The sequence below is a fragment of the Apostichopus japonicus genome, chromosome 19 (assembly GCF_037975245.1).
Source record: "Apostichopus japonicus isolate 1M-3 chromosome 19, ASM3797524v1, whole genome shotgun sequence".
NCBI classification, from domain to species: Eukaryota; Metazoa; Echinodermata; class Holothuroidea; order Aspidochirotida; family Stichopodidae; genus Apostichopus; species Apostichopus japonicus.
In genome coordinates, this window is record NC_092579.1 from 21,064,458 (window position 1) to 21,086,840 (window position 22,383).

Below are 22,383 nucleotides of genomic sequence, written 5' to 3' on the forward strand. Positions count from 1 at the left end.
TCCGCTAATTTAGGCTGCCCTTAGTGGCTGCTGGGGATCAACTTTCCCGCCACAGCGTACCCAGCGCTCGTCACAGTGTACAAACATCAGTGGCCAACGGCGTGTAACGTTGATGTATACACTATTGGCTGCTGTTAGTGGCTGCTCTTAGTGGCTGCTACGTTCAAACAGGTTGTTTTGTCGCATTGGTAAACAAAACCTTGCACATGCGCATTGTCCAAAATTCCTGCCAATCGCTTTTGGTTGCCTTGGAGTTATGATCAGCGAACTAACTAGTTCAGTCGCGGATTTTGATAATATCATATTCAAACAGATTAAAAAAGTGTGTGACTTAGAGTACAAGAGTTAAACATGGCAAACTTTGATATAAAAGATGGGGAATATACCTCGACAATCTACACAATGGTATTTTCAGTTTCAACTCTAGCCTAATTATTTCATGCTTATTCTATTGTATCCTAACGTAAGACAACCATTGAATATGTTGGCCTAGCCTAAGTTAGTATCTCGATGCATTTGGTTCTACCAAGGAGCAGTTACACTAATTTCTTTTCTGTAAAATTGCTCAGCAAAATCATGTACACGTCATGATCATAAACAAAGAAATTTGCAACCTGAACCATAACAACTGCAACCAGTTGTCAAATGCCTAACTTTGGATGTTGAATGATCATGAGTAGGCCTAGGCCAGTAATAAAGTAATATTAAGTTGGATCTAGCCTAGTTCAAAACCAAAAAGGTGTTGGTCTAGGTCCTATAGCCTGGTAACCACCAACGATTGCACAATGTTATTTTCCTGGCTTTGACTCGCACACGTGATCCAACAATGATATCACATATCTATTTAAATCAGAGCAAAAGTAGAGATATCGTGGCTATGGCTGTCCTTTAAATTAAAGCCTTTCAATGTATTGCATGATAAACGCAAACATACCGGTGTCTAACTATAAGCAATGTTTTTATACTATTGTATAGTTATAATCACACACTCATTACACTGTTATCTTTTGCCAAAATTTTGGCCAACCTGCAGAGACCAAGCAAATTAAAACCACCAATAATAATAAACTGAAAAAAAGGAATACAGGTTATACAGTGAACACTTATAACTGGACTTAATACAATGAAGAACTAACGACTCAAAGGTACTTTGTTAAATTTGAACTGCAAACCATGTGCTCTTAAACAGGAATGTTATTTCTGTATGGGACAGATCCAGACATTATGTACTGCCATCTGTTATGGTGTTAGGTATACATTAGTGTAGACCAGGCCAAATGTACAGTCATGAACTGAAAGGTTGAAACACCTGCCAGCGCATGATTTCAAGTGATGGTTAAGATGAACCAAAGCAATGTTATTGTTATTGTCTGAATTATTTATTCCCTCGCAATCTGCAAATGGGCCACAATTCTGGTTAAAAAAAAGAGTTCTTTGTCATGATTGTGTGTACTGCACAATAGTATTAAGCAAAATGGTACTTACATAGATGGTCAAGATTGAATGCAAAAATAGGCTTTAAAAGAACATTTGTGCTCTTTGCAAATGTTGCAAAGTTATATACTATCCTAATTGTTCTTGGCTACTGTAGCTGAACAACCTATCATATATACTGTATATATATATATATATATATATATATATGTTTTGTTGTTTGGTCTACTTGTTCATATGGGTTTTCATCACTTTTTTCATGATTTGTTTCAGATTAAAGAGAGTAGATATCCTGATGCCGTACAAATTCTTTCTCAGCAATTACAAAATCATCCAAAGGTAAAGTATTTTAGAAGTTCTTCTACATTAATACCTGAATGTAACTATCATTATGTGTGTGTGATGATAAAGATCTTTAATCTTAACTGAATATTTGAAGCGAAACAGACAAATTGTCTTTCTTCATCGACAAATCTCTCCCTGGGACAAATCAGAAAGTACCGTGTGTAAAACACATTAAAAAACTGCAATTTTACAAAGGTGTTTCATTCAACCTCAAAAATTTCCTGATCGACCACTTGAATTTGACGAACTGCTAGGGCAAATTGAAAAAAGTAAATCAACTTTTATTTGAGCCCATTTATTACTATTAGGACAAAAATGTTTTGCTAGCATGAGAAAAGTCAATTTTGTTGAAATAAAGCCTTATAACTGTTCACACATATTCAAGTAAACGTTTGTTTTTGTCTTCCAGTCAAGGGGAGCTCTCTCTCTGCTTGGGTATTGTTATTTCCATATCCAAGATTACATAAATGCTTCGGACTGCTATGAACAACTGGTACAACTTCATCCAGAGGAGGAAGATTACAAGCTTTATTATGCTCAATCCCTCTACCACGCTTGTATGTACCCAGAGGCTATGAAAGCTACCTTTCAAATTGAAAATCCAGAGTACCAGCCCAAGGTGAGTATTATTGTCATTTCCAAGGAATTACAAGAAGAATTAAGTTCCAAATTTCTTTGTAGATATATGAAGTGGTTTTGTCCCTTTGCAGAGGAAATTATATGTGTATGTATAAAGTTTTCTGTGTTGAAGCAATGTGGCAGATATTTTAGTTTGATGACAAATGCTAATTTTTCATTTCCTTCAAACCAAACGGTAGCAGCTGGAACCAGTTGTCAATTAGCTAAAATACATTTTGCCAAGTTTTCACTCAGTTGGGATGTTCGATGTTGATCATGGGTAAACCCAAGCAATTGTGAAGGCCTAACTCCTTCTTTAATAATCAAATGAAATCTTCATCTGTAATTCGGTCTTGATTCAGACGTGTAAGTTTATTAAATTGGTCTTTATTCAGATGATTGGTTCCCTCTATTTTTATTGTTTTTTTCTGGGAAGCTCTACACTGGTTAAATGTTTATATTTTAGGGTATTATTGATACTGTCAGTGCAAGAATTGATCTTTAACTGTACTCTCTGGTTCTGTATGCTAATTACAGAAGGCATCATTTTGTTGGTTTTTGTTCACTTTTCAGATCACTAAATTACAAGCTGCTGTTAAATATGGTGAAGAAGACTTGCCAGCTGCTAAGGTATGTAAAACCATGAAGGAAAAGCAAAAAAATAAATTATGGAATTTTGAAAATTGATTACCATATAGATGGTTGTTTTTGCATTTTGCAACCCACTTTGTCACTAACCATGATGAACTATGATATTGCATAACTATCACACAGGCTATAAACTACATAAATCTTTTTAGTCTTTAAAGTCTTTACAATGTGAGTCCTGAATTTCTGAAATAAAGTTTTATACTTTATTTACAGGAATAATCCAGTGGCAGATAATCACTGTTCACTGAAAAACCTCATCTCAATATCTTGTTCCTAACAGGAGTTATGGTTGATTGCTTGTGACCTATTTTGACCCTATTAAACCCTCAATTATTCCAGGGAGTTGATCACAGTGATGTCATTATGAAAAAATGCTGTTCTAAAGCTTTACCTTCCTATTGTAATCTTCTTGATGATTATCCAGGGAGTTGTTATGGAATACTTCCTGATTTATCCTAGAAATATGGCAAATTTGGAGTGTGTTTGAATAGCTGCCAATGATCTCTGTATTTGGAAGTTCATCAATATGCAACTTTTTTTCGTTAAAATATGATTTTACTTTGTGAGTGAGTGAGTGAGTGAGTGAGTGAGTGAGTGAGTGAGAGTGAGTGAGTGAGTGAGTGAGTCAGTGAGTGAGTGAGAGAGAGAAAGAGAGTGAGTGAGTGAGTGAGTGAGTGAGTGAGTGAGAGTGAGTGAGTGAGTGAGTGAGTGAGAGGGAGAGAGTGAGTGAGTGAGTGAGAGTGAGTGAGTGAGTGAGTCAGTGAGTGAGTGAGTGAGAGAGAGAAAGAGAGTGAGTGAGTGAGTGAGTGAGAGTGAGTGAGTGAGTGAGTGAGTGAGTGAGTGAGTGAGTGAGAGTGAGTGAGTGAGTGAGTGAGTGAGTGAGTGAGTGAGAGGGAGAGAGTGAGTGAGTGAGTGAGTGAGTGAGTGAGTGAGTGAGTGAGTGAGTGAGTGAGTGAGAGTGAGTGAGTGAGTCAGTGAGTGAGTGAGAGAGAGAAAGAGAGTGAGTGAGTGAGTGAGTGAGTGAGTGAGTGAGTGAGTGAGTGAGTGAGTGAGTGAGTGAGTGAGTGAGTGAGTGAGTGAGTGAGTGAGTGAGTGAGTGAGTGAGTGAGTGAGTGAGAGTGAGTGAGTGAGTGAGTGAGTCAGTGAGTGAGTGAGAGAGAGAAAGAGAGTGAGTGAGTGAGTCAGTGAGTGAGTGAGTCAGTCAGTGAGTCAGTCAGTGAGTCAGTCAGTGAGTCAGTCAGTGAGAGAGTGAGTCAGTGAGTCAGTCACCCAGTTAAAACTGATAACGAAAAACAAGAAACATCAGTTCAAGTGATGTGTTGACATCATTCAGTCTGCTGTTGCCAAATGCATTAATAACAAAATACCATTTAATCTGAAAATCCATATCTTTGCAAATACAACATCCTATGAGGGTGTGGTTTTGACCTGCAGATACAGACATTTTCCAGCCAGTTTTATTTAGCAATCATCCTCAGGTACTGGAATATTCCCTCTTTAACCCTTTATGTTCTCTTTTAAAATATACAAACAGAGCTTAGTGGAACAATGCCCCTCTGAAGACCCCGACACAGAGGTCAATCTTGGTTGTCTGCTGTTCAAAGAAGGTCATTTTCAACAGGCCTGCCAGAAGTTCCAAAGTGCTATGCAGATTCTGGGCTACAGACCAGGTGATATTCGATTTATAATGTTTGCCACTGTCAATTAATCGTTAGATTATCCAATTGTTTATATAATTGAACTCAAGGGTATGCAAGGTCACTCAATGGATATTAAGTTATCCTATCCGTGCCGTGATTGTGGACCACACCGTTGACTCATGAATATGAAGTAGCACTGTCCACCGTGTTCTGAAAATTTTCCCTTTCATAAATATTTTTTTAATATTTTTTTTTTTTCATAATATTTTTTGGGTCTTTCCATCTTACAGATTTGTCTTACAACATTGCCCTGTGTTACTACAGCTTAAAGCAGTATGCTCCAGCATTAAAACACATTGCTGACATCATTGAGAGAGGCATTAGAGAACATCCAGGTAAAACAAATTCTGCTCTCTCTATAATTTGTTTTTTTCATGAGTAAGACTACTTTGTTCAAAATTGTTTAATATTCTGCAACATTTGAAGTAACTTATCTTCTAGAGTTTGGCCACCAATTTTCCCCACAAACTATCAGCAATTTTAGTTTGTTATGAAAATATTTTAGCAACCCTCCAAACTATTTTGGTGACCCTAAAAGGGTTGTGACCCCCAGTTTGAATAAACATGTGGACTTGATCGATATTTTCTACTTATCGATAATTTAATATTGACCATATAATTCAAAGATTTCTTACTTTTCATTAAGTTCCGCGATAAAACGCAACTCTGAAAATTGACATCTATTTTGCAGAACTGAGTGTCGGCATGACAACTGAAGGCATTGATGTACGTAGTGTGGGTAACACCCTGATCCTTCACGAAACTGCCCTGATTGAGGCATTCAATTTGAAGGCTGCCATTGAGTATCAACTGAAAAACAGTAAGTCGTAGGATAAATGGTATACGTATCCCTTCGTTAAGGAAAATTCACTACAAGTTTATTTTCATGAAAAATGTTTGGAAGCAAAAAGATGCATCTAGAACTGAAATAGTCATATTAAGTGTTTTAAGAAAATTAATAAAAAGACAAACAGACAGCAAACAAAATGATGATAATCATTGAGATATCATGAAAAGTTTCTAAAAGATTACATGAAACAATTAAACTCTGACGCCAATTAAAATAGTTTGCATGGATAAACTTGTCTAGTCAACCTAATCATCTAAAAAAGGCCTTTCGTCTGACAGCCCTCGTAAATTAATCCTGTGTAAAAATTAGAAAACAGAAAGCTTTTTCGAATGTCTGTCTCCAGAAAGATTACTGATGAACTCTCCAAGATGTTGAAGAATTGGGAAACTAAGTCCTACATGAGGTCATAGTATGATAGCTCACCAAATGTTTTCTACAGTTTCTAGCCCAATTCAGATAAACGTTCTTCATTACCCAATTTTTAGATAGATGTTAACAATTAAATTGAGTTTCTATAGCGTTTGTATTTGCCTGTGCAAATTGTTTCCATGGACTCCTTCTCTTTTCAAGATTTTAGTTTATAAATTGGGATTATCTTCTAAAGATTTTTCTCCTGTCATTTTGTCTCTACTGCAGCTGAAGCATCTCAGGAGGCATTAACTGACATGCCCCCCAGAGCTGAAGAGGTTTGTGAAAGGTTTTACTTTGCCAGTCGCACCTGTTTAGTGTCACTTTCTATCATGATAAGCATTTACATATTCCTTTGTATTATTCACCTGGAAAAGGTTTTCTCTATATAGATAAGGCATTATCATGCTGTATCATAACTATTATTATTCATATTTTCTTGTTAGACATATATCTGGCTAACTTTACTAACGCACACTTCAAAATAAATTCTCTTTTACATATGCCTCTGTTGGTGTGGGATAAATACCAAAATGGGAAAGACTGGAAAATTTTGGTGTAAAATTACTAAGTCAATAATTGCATTTAATCTATCAACTGTGATAGATTACAGGATATAAGATAAATTGTATGTATTCTTAAATAATTTGTAATTAAACCTTGGGGCCCGATTCAATGGTGGGGGCCCAGGGGGGGGGGAGGGAATGATGTGTTCTCATTTTTATAACATATTGTAAGGAAATATGAAAATTTACATTAAGGTCCCCAGTGCCCTTCATGCCCCGGGCCTATGGGTCCAAGAAATAGAAGGTTAAATGTACTGGAAAAAATGTTAAGAGTTTGTTCACTATGTGTTTACTGAAAAGTTAGACAAAGTACATTTGCCTTTACCATTAGTTGTTTCCTGTATTTTTTTGTCTTGTTTGATTGGTCAGGAGTTGGACCCTGTCACCTTGCACAACCAAGCTTTGATGAATATGGAAGAACAACCGACCCAGGGTTTTGAGAAACTTCAATTCCTCCTACAACAGAATCCATTTCCTCCAGTGACGTTTGGCAATTTGTTGATTCTTTACATCAAGTTTGAGGTAAGTTCAGATCGGATAGAGATACAGCAAATATTTGTTTGAATACTTTAGTATAATCTTACAAAGTTGGTTTACTACAATCCTTTCTGGCCGGGAAATAGGGATGAGGTGATCAGGTTGAAGGCAGGAATGAGAAATTTACTTCAATACCATATAATCTGTGACCAAGTAGCCAGCCTATAACGATGCAGTGTCATCATTTAATTCCTCCAGAAGAAAAATTAAGGAGGGGTGGGGGAGGGGATTAGTCAAGACTTCAACCGGTGGTCAGTTATATCCACAATCAACAATAACTTTGTGATACAGAAGCCGAATTCCAAAAAAATAGCAGTGACAGAAAAATAACATTTTGTGGGTTTCTATTTTAGAAATTTGCAAGACATGGTAAATGCACACCATGTTTCTAACTTGTGATTTTGTAGGTCCCTAAAAGTGGCAAAATCCTGCCATTTGGTTGACTGTTAAAGTTATGTTATAGGCGGAGTGTATAGCCTAGTGTTTAACGCCGGCGTCTCCCAGTCATGAGATCCCCGGTTCGATTCCCTGCCGACAGCAATGTGTGTCGTCTGGCAAGGGTGTTGTTCAATAACAATCACGACATGGACGTTAAATGGATGTGTGCTGAGAGATTGGCTTCGGTCAGCTTGCGAGTCTACAAGCCTCCATGGCTTCTTTCGCGAGTTCCTGCTGGCGGGAAGATCACATATACATACATGTCATCAGTCAAAATAGCTGTAACAGATCTGTAGAAGTTGGCAATTTGAAGTAAATTAACCAAAAAATAAATTTTCAAGACAAATTTACTGCCAAGTGTGTATTTATCATACAAATACTTATTCTTAACTTCATTCAAACTGATTTATTAATCAATCTTTGAACTTTTTTTTCCTTCTTCATTTTATCTTCTCTTTATTCCTCCAGTATTACGATCTCGCAGCGGATGTTTTGGCGGAAAACGCTCACCTGACCTTCAAATTTCTCAGTCCTTACCTGTTTCAATTCTTGGACGCTGTGATCACGATGCAGACGTCCAGAGAAGAGGCCTACAGGAAGCTAGACGAAATCGCCACCCAACATACGGAGATGCTACGGAAGCTGACCAAAGAGGTGCAAGAGGCGAGGCTTCACCACGACGACGAGTCAGTGAAGAAGGCCGTCAACGAATATGACGAGGCCTTAGAAAGGTACTCATCTTTAATGGATATTATGATGATAATGGTCTTTGTTTACCTTGTGCGTGTGGCATATCACTGTGCTACTATGAAGTTAACTGATATATCTCTTTGCTGCCATCTTTAACAAAAAATAAGTGTTGTTTCATTTATTTGACTTTATACATCACCAGTGCATTTACCTCAAGCATGGGTCTTCTCTCTGCTCTCTACAAACAGTTGCTTTTAATTACTTTTTGTTGCTGTAACACTAAAAATGTAGCTAAATAAAGGTATTTTATTATTAGCTCAATATATTTGCTGTAGGAGGGAGATATTAACTTTAGACAAACATGACCTGCTACTTGTAACAAATTAACAGGATGAAATTTTTCATTAACTTTTTTTTTCCATGAATTAAAGATTTTGTTATTGACATTTGCTACAATGTTTTAAAATTTATGGTTTAATCTAGATACATATTTAACATAGATACATAATTTATGGTTTGTCAATTAAAATATCCTTTCGAACACGAAAGTTATGTAAAAGAGAGGGAGAAAATATATGCAGGTATAATTATTAATTTACAACTATTGAGTTTCAGATGACATGATACTATGGTATAAACGTGCAAGACCAATTAAAAACAAAAGAGCCATATTTGACTGATTTTGAAGAGTCTCGTAAATCTATTTTGAGGGCAAGAGAGATTTTCAATGTTGTTAATTTCGCTGTTCTGTTCAGATACCGATGCATTACACTATGTATTGTATCATAAATTTCCCTGGGTTTTTAATATTTCATTTTTTATTTTATTTATGATAGTTAATTTTAATGGTCTATACCCTCACATTTAGAATCCTACAAGATGGATAACTTTGATGTTATAAGTGGGTGTCACCGACTTTGACTGCCAATATAAATAAAGGAATCCAGATTTCGTCCGTAAATTTTCATTTTAATTGACTGCAGTAGATGATTTGCATTTTTTGTGTGGGTATAGTTTTCTCTCTAACCAGATTTCATATTCAGGATTTTTTTTTTATAGGTAAAACCATGAACAGGCCTCATAAAATGGGAAGGTGTGTTTGGTACATAAATCATCGGCATAACATCTGTGCAATAATGCAGTACTTCATAGAATCGTACATATATCATAACACAGCAGACACTCAGAAATGTGTCTGAAAACAAAAAGGATATAATGAGTGATTTACTTTTGTTTTGGCATCATTGTCAAAACAAATGTTTCATATCTCGATAAAATCTGTAAGACAATCATGTCCCACAAGTTGAAAACTTTTCACTGTTGGGTGTAAAATGATGATGTTGGTGTGAAGCTCATTATTTGTATTTGGTACACAAAACACTTTCCTAGGACCACTTTGACCTACCTCATTGTCAAGCAGCCTAACCTTATCAAATTGAGATTCAATTGAAAATAGTGCCACAAGCATTGCAAATGATAAAAAGTTGGTGGGTGAGGGGTGTGAGGGGACCCAGACTCTATCGTGAAGAATGCCTTTCTACTCTAGGAAAAGTTGATCAAGATATAAAAGTTAGTCTAAGAGGGCCTGATGTTTCGGCCCTAGCAGGGACCTTTTCAGCTGTCAGACTGACTTGAAGAGAGAGGATTATAATTCAACAGACTTATGGCATTGACATGTTGATTGGAATCACTTCAAAATGAATATAATTAATAATTAATTCAATATCACATGTAGCAAAATACCATGCATAAGAATGGGCCAATTGCTATACAAGTGACAGTATCTATAGATCTGCAGGTTTTTCTTTTGTACTCAAGAACCATAGGAGACTGTACACAAAATTTAAACTACTAAATTAAATCCCGGGAAAATAGTGTAAGAGTAATTCAGAAATGTTCTTGATTCTTCCAACCAGATATATTCCAGTGCTGATGCAACAAGCCAAGATTTACTGGGACATGGAGAACTACAGCCAAGTGGAGAAAATCTTCAGAAAGTCGGTGGAATTCTGCAACGAGCACGACGTCTGGAAACTGAACGTAGCCCACGTACTGTTCATGCAAGAGAATAAGTACAAAGAAGCCATAGGATTCTACGAACCGATCGTGAAGAAAAATTATGACAATGTAAGAAAAATCTGCCAAAACAATTCACACAATTATTTTTGTTTCAAATGGGTTTTGGTTTCAAGACAAAATTGTGTCCTTGTGTTAGTCTAAGTTAAAACAATTTTTTTTTAAAGTGTAGCCCTTTTGAATATCAGCTTTCTTTTATAACATTTTGTTTTCAAAAGCTTCAACAATTTTATCTCAGTCAAAAATGACTGATCATTTTCTTCCTTAGGATTAGTCAGCTTAATTCGTTAACCGTGTTTTGTTGTTTCAGAAGGTGTCTTCTTCATATAACAAATCCTTCTTTACTTTTTCCGTTTTATTTTTTGTCACCTGTCATTTCCCTTTTATATTTTAATGTCATTTAAACATTGTGTTGTTTTTCAAGTCTCTCTGTTTGTGGTGTGGGGGGGGGGAGGCAGGGGAGGAAGGGAGGGAGGGGAGGAGGAGAAAGAGACTGTTTGCTGAATGGGGCATAGATTGATGTCAGTAATTTTGCAATGATATCTTTAAGTAGTTATATCTGCGATCGAGACAGAATGTCTTATCTGTATTATTTCAACTAGGTTATGCAGGTCGCATGAACAGTGCATATGATGTATTACTATAGTCACAGAAGTATTGTTTATGCACACTATTCAGTTGCATGTTTTATGTGAATGAACTATGATAAATAGCAGGCATGCAATGTTGATACTATATTTTTGTACTACAAAACATCTTTTTTAATGATCATTATTATTATTATAACTTTTTTAATTAGTATTTTTGTTTACCCTTCTTAACTTCCATTGTTCCTTCAGAGTAAGGTACATCATCTGGAATGGGTGTATCATTCTAGCCTTTGTTTTTAAAACTACAAATGCAAAGTTAGAAGTATGCCAGTCTGATTGATTTAATAAGTTTAGAGAGATTTTAAATTATCATTTTAAATTATTTGATTTTATCTTACAGACAAATGTGTAAGAATTCATTTTAATTGGTTGCAATTTTTGCAAATTTTCTCAAAGTTGACAAAATGAGAACAAATATTACATTTGTTTTGTTAAGTTTCTGTGTAATACCTGTTGATTGACTCTTGCATATAGTATACACCTCTTATATCCACTTTTCACTATGGGATTTGTTTTGTGTGGAGCATTACAACAGCCTGCATTGCTTCTATCACTTCTGGATATTTAAACCCAAATATATGTCGCTGTTCCTTTAATCAGATTCAGTCTCTCAAAGTATGATGGTAGGAAACCTTTCGCTTGGTGAAACCCACACTGCCATTAATAGAGTCCAGGAATAGCTTATGTTTTCTATTTTAACTGTTTTCTGCAAATATCACCACTCCCATACTAGTTTCATATACCCATATAATTCAGTGGAATTCAGTGGCTGTGACTGATAGATTGAATTGAATTGATAGCAACTGAACTTTCTGTTCTGAATAGTCTTAGATTGAGGGTGTAATAGAAAAAGAATTTGATATCTTGGGTACATTGATAATATATAATCCAACACCAGGGACTGGCAACTGGCTTCTCCCACCCCAGAAAAACTGCATTGTCAGGCAATGCAATTAATGCAGTTTACAAATCCATTTTGATTTATACTGTAGACTAGTTAGTTCATATCACCTGCTGCTTAATGGTTATATTTTAAAACTTTAAACCAAACAGATAATAGGATGATGTAACAGCAAATCATAAAATTCAAATTATATTCATATCACATTTTGTATTACTGTAATTGCTTTATGTAACTTCCAAAAAAGTCTTCTTAATTGACTTCAGAATATTGTTATTACTATGATTATATTTTTTTTCTTACATCTTTTCTGATATATAGTGACCCTTATATCGGTATGTTCTTTGATATGTTTTGGCAAATGTTATTCATTGCCAGGTAACTTTTCTTTGCATTTTTTGTTTTGTTTCAGATATTAAGTGTTAGTGCCATAGTCTTGGCTAATCTATGCGTATCCTACATCATGACCAGTCAGAACGAGGAGGTGAGCAAAATTTCAATATTCAATCTATCCTGCATCCTAACTAATGTCACCTCATCATTTCTGAGTCTTGAATTTTTATTCAAGATTTATTCCACCATTTGCTTGTTGCTGTAAGCATTGACATATATATTTCATTTTTACTGTACATGTTTAAGGATTTTTGCCGGTTTCCTTAACTGAAATATAACTAACTAAATTGGTAACAAAATTGTCAGTGTGCATTTCTCATTACTCTGAATAACTATCTAAAACACTTTATTTTTCCCATTTTGAGTTGAAAAGCTAATTTCTTTTCCATCTCGACTACTGTGCATCATAACAGTGACTGTTTCAAAACGTAATCTGAAAGTACCAGATCGAAATTAAGTGTTTGTACTCAGTGCACAAAGTATGGATACTTGGACAGTCGGAACTCAATAATTCAAAACAAAGAGTGCTTAATTACTTAATTCAAGGATAGAAGTACAGAGTTCATGCCATATCTAGTACAATTTTTACCCATTCTGTTTTATCAAGGCGGAGGAGTTGATGCGTAAAATCGAGAAGGAAGAGGAGCAGGTGTCGTACGACGAACCAGATAAGAAGATTTACCATCTGTGCATAGTCAACCTGGTCATAGGGACCCTCTATTGTGCCAAGGGCAACTATGAATTTGGTATCTCCAGGGTCATCAAGAGCCTGGAACCATACAAGCAAAAGGTTAAATGAGCTTTGAATTGAATATTGTGGTTGTTATCTTACTAGGTCATTAGTCATATTACCACCAGAAATATGCCAGCGATACAAGAATTGTACATTCCCAACCCCCCCCCCCCCCCAATGTTGATACTATATGTTTGTACTACAAACAAGTTTTTTTAAATTGGTATTATTTATACTTTTTAAGCAGTTGTTTTTTTTATCCATCTTAACTTCCGTCTACAAGAATTGTACATTCCCCACCCCCCCCCCCCACTGTTCCCCTTCTCCTTCTTTTGCTTTTAACAGTCAAGGCACAGTTGCTGCAACTTTAATTTATCATCAAATTGTTCCTTTTTACATCTCATATCCAATGTGGAGTTTCATTTGATACAAGGTGTTTACTAACAATCATGTGATTATTTCTTCTGTGTGTCGTTACAGCTCGGTACGGATACTTTCTTCTACGCTAAGAGATGCTTTCTCTCTCTGCTGGAGAATATGGCCAAACATATGATAATGCTCAGAGACAGTGTTGTGCATGATTGCATTCATTTCTTGGAACAGTGTGAAGGTAAATCTGTGCAGTTGTTGTTTTATGCAAAGTGAGACTAGCGGTCAAATCAGAGACCAGGGGAGAGATATTTCTTTGTTGACTAACTCAGAACCGCCTTAAATATTGTGTCAGGACTCACAAGCTCAATTAGAATGGTGAGGGGGGAGAGGAGGGAGGGATGATTATATTTATAAAACCATTATGTGGGCACCAATTTGGATAATATTCTATCGCAAGTTTGTGCTATATTTCAGTAAATTGTTTGACAGTAAGAATAAAGGCAAAAGCAAATTTCTTTGCTTTTAATAAATATGTTTATGATAATCCAGTTTTCCTTTTGCTTATATATTAATAACTATTACTTATTAATTATTGGTGATATGACTTAATGGGTTATACTGAATGAACCAGACTAGTGATCCCTTGTTACATGGTATGCAAGGTACGCCAGTTTCTGGTCGGTTTCTAAACCACTGTCCTTGTAAAATCCTGAGGTAACTGGTTCCAATCCTATTCTAGCCAGAAATATCTTGCTCTCTTTGAGATTTTTTTATATAAATATAACCAGTCAATTTTCTGTTGTTCTTGGACTGAAATATTTTGAGCTTGTCCTTTCATTTGTGCAAATTGAATCATGTTTCTTTTTTTTTCTTATTTTTTTCCACACCCTCAGCTTACGGAAGGGATGTGAAGGCAATAGTGGAGCAACCCCTGGAGGAAGAACCTTTACACGAAGGAAAGAACACCGTATCGTTCCAATCCAGAATACTGAAGAGTCTCTTCCGAGAACTGATTTGAAATAGAGATTAATTGCAGACAAATTGAGAGGGCACTGGATAAGGGCAGAATGGGGGGAGGGAAGAGCTATATTTCAGGGCATGAAATAAAAGCTTCAAAAGGGCAACTTAAATATAGCCCTTCTTAAGGGAAGTGGGGGTGTCAATTCTGTCAAGGCACAGTACACTTTTGTCTTTGAGGAGTGAAAGGGGGGAGGGAGTGGGCATGGGGTATGGCAAACATGAAGTTAAATTTGTTATGTGATTTAAATTTATTGCTTGATATAAAATGTTGAGGTGACTTTTAAAAAGTAGAGACGAACATGCATATGCTTACAAGTTTATTGTCAATGGTGTTAGCTTACATCATTTCTTGGAAGCCATGAGGAAAGGGGGTAGGGCGGGGAGGGCTGGTGTTGGCTCTGTTTCTTGTTTGGTGGGAGCAGAGGTTGCAATACCAGTAACTGCACTTTATCTCTATAGAAATAATGGTTAAACTCTATACAGAATGCAAATATGTATTTTTGCTATTGGAAGATTTATTGCCTGAAGGGAAATAAAACTGTATCAAAGATTTGAATCAAATATGTGCTTTGCAATTGTGTTGTAAGTTGCTCCTTAGCCAATATCATCTGCTGACTTCATCCCCTGATGCTCCATTTGTCCATTAGGGATGTCAGAGCCAGGTCAGGGACCTTGGCATAATTATGTCACTCGTCCCATCCGTCAGTTTTTCTGAAGCATATATTATGTAAGTGTATATAAATCATTGATACAGGCACTGCAATCCCAGACAACCCCCATCCCCTCCCTGCTCATGAGGTCTGCTGCACCCCATAAAGCTGTTCCCTGATATCTGTTTGTCATTCCTTTTGGAATTATGACCTCTTGCTTAACACTCCAGATGCCAAAGCTTAGATATCACTTGTGTAAATTTCGTAGAACAGTTTCTTCAACATATGCATGAAGTTATTCTTTTAAAGTTTTGTATAATGTTAACATTTAGAATATTTTTTTTCAATATATATGTGTCACAGAGTTATCAGTGTTGACATGAAGCATTAGCCTTACAAAAAGTTGTTTAATAAAGATGAAACAATCATAATCTATAAATAAATTTGAGTTCAAAGAGATATGTCTTAGTTTGTCTTTGTCTAATACAACTATATTAAATTTGCAAACCTTCCAGCCTCCACTGGGATATGGAAATTTAACCTGACCCCCCCCCCTCTCTCTCTCTGTATAGTGACACCCTTATGCTAAAGTGGTGTTAAACCTATTGATGCAGTACCAAGGAAGGTTGCAAAGTCACTGTAGAGAGTACCACATATTTTCGCAACATCATTTTCGTTTGGGGAAGTAATTCCCCAATGCCCCAGACAATCAGTTATGCATATATAAATACATCTCTACATATATATATGAATGCATCTCTGTATGTTTGACAGCTTATTTCTTATGTTCTTTACGATCTTCCTTAAGCAACAATGGCTTTATTTCTCTGTCTTCTCCCAACTTCGATCCACCGTCTCTCTTGCCGCCACTTCCACCACCAAGCAGCAGCCAATCGATCATGTAAAGTATTAACACAAACAATGCTGCCCCAGCGGCCTGGCGAAATAAAGCCCGGGCCCCGTAGACTTTGTAGAGAAGGCCCCCAAGAGCAACACCGAGAATTTCACCTAAAGTGAAAAACACGACAAAACAGAATGGAATATGACAGCGAGAAAAGTTTTGTAAAAACTAATTAATTTATAGCCTAAAGATACCTCAGGATGCCCCATGTCATATCTAAGAATTTTTTTCTCTGGGGTAGGACCCCACACTGCCATGGTAGTCGGTTCACCATGACAATACCCTCCTTTGTTTGAAGTTCTTGATCTACCCTGAATATGACAAGTTTCCCCAAGACCCACATTAAGAGCTTTACAAAGAAGATAGTTTTTAATTTCAGAGATTTGTAACGCCCCGCCACAGTTTTTACTTTATCATGACATGGGCACCTCTTCTGAAACTTTGCCCGAAATAATCATGACTATAATAAAATTGGATATGGTCTTATTGTACCCCCCCCCCCCAAAAAAAAAAAAATCTGTTGCGGATTTTCCAATAGGCATTTAAGGCAAACTTATGCAGAAATTTGGAAATGATACACACAAAATATGAACACTAAATTATTACATGGGGACCACAAAGTTCAAATGCCTTCCCATGGTCAAGGGCCGTCCCATGGTCAAGGGTCGTCCCCAGGTTAAGGGGTTCAAGCTAAGTCGACAGACACCCTGAATACTTCCAGGTATTCAGGTATCTTACTTTCTATTTTACCAGTGGGTTGTACCTAATTAAACTTGACTAAGGGGATGGCCGCAGAGAGGGGGTGGGGGAAAACCATACGATGCATTAGTGCCCCAGAGCATATTCATCGAATTTGTCCCCATCTATGTCAGTTGTCCCGAATGCTTTGTCCAGGGGCCTCGAAATGCTTCAAAGTGTTAACTCGAAAGGTTGCTTATAGTTTTCAAAAGTTTCGAGTATATAGCAGTGGCGGCGGAACCGGGGGGGGCTTGGGGGGCTCAGCCCCCCCAATGAAAAATTTGAGGGGGCATATGCATGATAAGCCCCCCCCCCCCCAATATTTACCAAGGCTCCGAAACGTGCATCTGCCCATTTTTCAATGCATACTTGTCGATCTGTCCGATGCACACGTATATAGGTGTAATAATTTTAGTAAATGCTGTGGGGACCCTCGGCCCGTCCCCTGGCTATAGACCACATTGTCACCCCAACCGCGTCTTCACGTCCCGTGAAAAGTGGAAGCAGTGAGTGTGAGTACCGGTAAGCGCAACACAACTTCGTCTTAGGCCAATGACTTGCCTCATTTTACACTACGAGTACACGCAAGGCGTTGAACATGGCTCTATGTTTAAACGCAATCAATTATTAAACGAACAAAAACACAGTATTAGCATTTTACCTGTACTGTATAGGGTACATACATTCGTGACAGTGCTTGGTTCATAGAAATTTGTTGGCAACTGCACATGGTTTTGGAATTACCCATTTGTTGACATTAAGAAATGCTTTCTGTTTTTTCTTATGACATTTATTTAATTATTGCATTTAATTGCAAGTAGTAATTTACTACACTCAAAAACGTCTTTGCGAGTACACTACGAGTAATAGCTACTCTCTTAAAACACCATCGAATATACAAATTACAATGTTTTGACAGATTTTTACGTGCAATCTGAGAAATTGCAGGCTGGAAACCCATATTTTAGGGCTAGGTATTCGCAGCATAAAACACTCGGGAAGTGCCGTTTCCGGCCATCTGGGGGTTTGAAAAACCCAAAATTTTCTTGTACGCTCCGCGCCAACCGATGGTGGCGCTCCGCTTAGATAGTCTCCACACATTAGCCCCCCCAATAATTTTCCCGTTCCGCCGCGCCTGGTATATAGTAATTCCTAATCCCGTTAGTCACCTTATGAAATAAGATGTTTCAGAAAGAAAAATGATTTATCTAAATTTATTTATCATAATGGCCGTCAAATATTTGTTAAAATTGGCACATAAACAGCCATTATATATAAGACATTCTAATACACTGATGTGTTAACACCCTCTGGAGCTTTCACCCCTACGCCTCCCCTCCATCTCGCCCCTATTAAGTTTGACAATGGAAAGCTGGTATGTCTTTAGCCCCCTTTACCCTGGTACCTTGACCTAGGTAATTGCCTTATTTGCCTATTGGATAATGTGGCGTTATTCAAAGTTCTAATACCCGGACGACTCTGCATGACCATCTTTATCCTTAATGATCAATAGCTTTTCGACGTAATTTGTAATTTAGACAACTCACCTACTCCTGCTTTAGCTGCATGTGTTAAGGATTGGAGAGTGGCTGACATGCCTTCCGGTGCAATATGATTTGCATATTCAGTGCAACTCGGCCACAGTAGGCCATAACAAACACCATGTAGCATCTCAATGGGTAACACGTACAGTGGATCTACCAATATTGAGTAACAAAATAACCTCACTGCATATGCGAAGAGACCAAGGCAGAAAACTGCCTCGTAACCGAGTTTATCGATTATTCGTCCCGAATATATCAAAAATGGCGTTTCAATAGAGCACGTGACTACGAGAGAGAGACTCATGAGTAATTTTGTGGCATCGAGTTCATCTAGAAATATAAATACAAATGCTCCCACGATTCCCTTACACGCTCCTGCAACTATGAATACAAGAAAGCTCAAAATGACATGAAGATCCCGGAAAATGAGGAATAATTCACGAGAAAATGACGAAGGCGATCCAAGACTATGTACATCCTCCAGTTTTAAAACTGGTATAACAGAAATAAAGATCAAACCCGAAAATAAAACAAACGACGGAAGATATGTGGACTGAAGGAAGTAAAAATCACCGAGTGTAATACCGCTAACTTCAAACCAGTCGGTCAGTAGACCAATAATCGGCGAGAGTGCAATCACCGCGAATGCACCTGTCCATCGTTGACCACCGTACGTGGCTTTTGGATACCGGCTGACCAACTGCATAGTGTGTGCATCTAACAATGGAAGAAATCCTGCGACAAAGAAATCATCAAGGAAAGATAACACGGCCATCATCCAAAATGTCAATTGAGAAATGGTGGGAAAAAGTTCCTTATTCTGCTCACTTGAAATTGAAGGTATATCGTCTACCTCAGATGAACGATTACCGTCTGCTCCGGTGAAACTTGTATTCAAATGATTTGGCGCGCATTCTATGGAAGCAAATAATGTCACCGGTGGAACGAATAATTGAAGGGGTAAGAATATAGCGGAACCAATGACGCAGACGACCAAGAGAATTTTGCTGATCTGGTATTTATCAGCGATTGAACCCCAGATGGGACTGCAAACCAAAATGGCCAAGGGCTCTAGAGATTTGAGACATCCAACTTGAAAAGGATTCATTCCGAGTTCGTACATAAACAATGCAAGATATGGACGAATTACTGTCATGGCTGAGTGAAAATAAATGAAAAGGATTGTTGAAGAAAGAAAACAATAAACATATTAGTGATTGCATTCTGACGTTTATGATTAGGTCAGGTATAGGTCTATCGAATATTCACGGAGACTTGACAATAGATTTCGTCTATAATTACTGAACAACTTAGCATGCATGCAACTTAGTATGCACGAACTAAATAATGTAGAAAAACAAAAATTGTATAGTTGTAACAGCTGTTATAAAGATTAATGTACTACTTACATGCAATATATGTAAAGTATATCAATTTCAGAGAGACCAGACTCATGTTGATGCAAGGAAACGTCACCATCTTTTCAATTTGTTTTATGTGAAGAACCTAAACGAGTGATAAAAAAAGGTTTCATGCACGGCTATAAGTTAGACACAATTACCACATCTATTCATAAGTCAATCCCATTTACAGTGAAATAGATCAAGGTTATAGAGGCTGAGCTGTCAGTCTCTTTTTCATTTCTCCTTTATTATTTGTCGACAAGAAATTCTTCAAATCACTAAAACATTCACTTAATGTACGTTCCCGATGCGTTTTCCCTGACAAAACCGATCTACTCAATCTGATCCCCTACACAGTATATCTGACAGTTCTTTGCAATAGCCGACAATGACATGCGTGCAACTATAGGTTTCTATAGTATACGTTTGCTGTGCAGTGTGTGCTCCTTTAACATATAGTTTGTTTTATTAGTCATTGTTCCATTGATGCGTACACAATTAATTTGACAATTCCCAATCTCACGGTAGCATATATAACTGGCATATCCTATACCCACTACATGATAGATGATAGCTTGGTCTAGCAAGCATATGCTACTAATGCAAATTTCCACATAATGACCGTTATACAATGTTGAGGTATAGAGGAGCATAGCTTAGAATATAGTAAAACACAAACCGTAAGTTACGGCTGACAGCTGGAAAATAAATTGTTACCTCTTGCCTCATCATTATGCTATTGTTATATATGACATTCATTTACATATTCATCAAGTATTGTTTGTACTTGCAGGTGATGATTTTTACGGAAGAAAAGGTTTCAAAATTGAAATTGAAATTGAAATTATCTACCTATACATTGAATGTCCAGATGCTCGAAATCGAAATCGTAATTCCATTGTAGAGGCATTTGTCTGTAGATATATATATGTAGATATATATATATATGTAGATATATATATATGTAGATATATATATATGTAGATATATATATATATATATATAAATATATATATATATATCTATATATATATATATATATATAAATATATATATATATAGGCCTATATATATATATAGATATATATATATATAGGCCTATATATATATATATATATATATATATATATATATATATATATATATATATATATATATATATATATATATATATATATATATATATATATATATATATATATATATATATATATATATATTCATATATTTATATATATATATATTATTAAGCCGGGATTATCCAAGATAAAATATGATTTCTAAGTTATCATTAAAACCATGGACTATTAAGAATTTCATTCGGCTTGCCATATAAATGTGCTACCAATCTTCAGTACCAGAAACGATAATTTCTGTTGTTTGGAACATTTTTTTTTCTGCAAGCGTGCTCTGCCTCGCTACTTTTTTTATTCATTTTGTTTTCTCTGATGGGAGCGACTTAATTGCATGAGGGAGTATGGTTCGAATAAATTAGAAATGTCTTACCTTGGAGAAGTATACTATTAAGCCAAAGTGACCCCTGCTAGAACGTCGATGAGACTTCAGGGCAAATTCGTCAACTTGCAATATTGAAAAATAGCCGTAGGCTAGCACAAAACTCCAGTAGTTGGGTATAACGTGTTCCTTGTGTCCAGATACACTATACAACATCCCTGATACAACATAACTTACCCTGCTTACCTGTTGATTCAATGCGGTAATATCTAATCATGCGCGGTTATCATGCATGATCAATACCATTGCATAATTTGCGCATGCTTGTGGCCTAACAATTGTGAAGGTATACCGTAAACCTGTATAACACTAACTTTACTTTACACACAATGCAACACTGTACTGGAGAATTTGAACAATTCACAATTCAATCAACTATGATTTCGTTTTGCCGGACGGAACCACGAAGTTACAATAAATGACACTATCGGAGTTAAGTTCATCACGCCTATAAATGTAACCGTTTCCAGAGAAAGTAACTGAAAGAACATCATTCTTTCCATATTTTTGGTTGTTCTTTTTTTTTTGCAGTTTGCATCTTTATCTTTAACCTTGGATGTTGAAGGATAAAATAAAATTAATATGAGGGCATTCCACAGAGTTGCATATCTCATCGCCAGCTGGGAACACTGATTTCAAATGAACAAATTTATTATTAAATATGCAATCTGGCAATACCGTTCTTGCAAATAACATGATTACATTTTTGTGAACCTTACACTGAAAAAAACTAGGCTGAGAGTCCAGAATCATACTTTTAAAGTGATAAAATTATTGTGACGCAGGATATAGACTACCTATAGGCTAAGCATCTTGGCTATACACCCCGGATGCGAAGTGAACACAAACTACGACTTTTTCAATTTCCATTTTGAACGCGCTATCCGTTGCGTCTCGCGTTACCGCCGTTCTAACCCTGTGTGGCACGTAGACATTTTTGGAAATTCCAAAGCCCGTCAATTAAGCCAAGTTTTCACACATAACTGGACCAGGCCAGGCACAACATTGGACTTTGTAGCCTAGTTGAAAATAATGATTTGCCTAGGCTTAATCGAGCTATATCTAGGTGTATGCTCCTAGGCATGTTACTATATGGACTGGGTACCGGTATAAAATATACATTTCATATTTAACAATGTGACCGTTGACCTCGGTTTCTATGGCAACCACATATATATATATATATATTTATATATATATATATATATATATATATATATATATATATATATATATATATATATATATAC

General features: G+C 36.5%; 2 protein-coding genes across 2 annotated transcripts; one reads left to right on the forward strand and one right to left on the reverse strand.

The window, feature by feature from the left end:
* The first annotated feature begins 220 nt into the window (after window positions 1–220).
* Window positions 221–15,491, forward strand: LOC139960179 (intraflagellar transport protein 70A-like). The gene is made up of 15 exons (XM_071958345.1): window positions 221–405; window positions 1,708–1,773; window positions 2,189–2,398; window positions 2,971–3,027; window positions 4,583–4,718; window positions 4,979–5,083; window positions 5,440–5,568; window positions 6,235–6,284; window positions 6,942–7,094; window positions 8,016–8,278; window positions 10,154–10,364; window positions 12,277–12,348; window positions 12,865–13,047; window positions 13,471–13,600; window positions 14,256–15,491. The coding sequence occupies exons 1-15, from the start codon at window positions 352–354 to the stop codon at window positions 14,378–14,380; spliced, it is 1,944 nt and encodes a 647-aa protein (XP_071814446.1). The 5' UTR covers window positions 221–351; the 3' UTR covers window positions 14,381–15,491.
* Window positions 15,492–15,632: 141 nt separating this feature from the next.
* Window positions 15,633–21,336, reverse strand: LOC139960180 (major facilitator superfamily domain-containing protein 6-A-like). Its single transcript, XM_071958346.1, has 4 exons — window positions 21,125–21,336; window positions 19,625–19,721; window positions 18,219–19,373; window positions 15,633–16,040 (listed from the first exon to the last, which is right to left on the reverse strand). The coding sequence occupies exons 1-4, from the start codon at window positions 21,287–21,289 to the stop codon at window positions 15,808–15,810; spliced, it is 1,650 nt and encodes a 549-aa protein (XP_071814447.1). The 5' UTR covers window positions 21,290–21,336; the 3' UTR covers window positions 15,633–15,807.
* Window positions 21,337–22,383: the final 1,047 nt, after the last annotated feature.

Coding starts and splice junctions, on each gene's coding strand:
- LOC139960179 (XM_071958345.1), top strand. CDS start 352: ATGGCAAACTTTGATATAAAAGATGGGGAATATACCTCGACAATCTAC. Junction 4,719..4,978: donor GATTCTGGGCTACAGACCAG/GTGATATTCGAT, acceptor TCCATCTTACAG/ATTTGTCTTACAACATTGCC. Junction 6,285..6,941: donor TGCCCCCCAGAGCTGAAGAG/GTTTGTGAAAGG, acceptor TTGATTGGTCAG/GAGTTGGACCCTGTCACCTT.
- LOC139960180 (XM_071958346.1), bottom strand. CDS start 21,289: ATGTTGTATAGTGTATCTGGACACAAGGAACACGTTATACCCAACTAC. Junction 19,722..21,124: donor TAATAGTATACTTCTCCAAG/GTAAGACATTTC, acceptor TCACTCGTTTAG/GTTCTTCACATAAAACAAAT. Junction 19,374..19,624: donor ATACTTTACATATATTGCAT/GTAAGTAGTACA, acceptor ATTTTCACTCAG/CCATGACAGTAATTCGTCCA.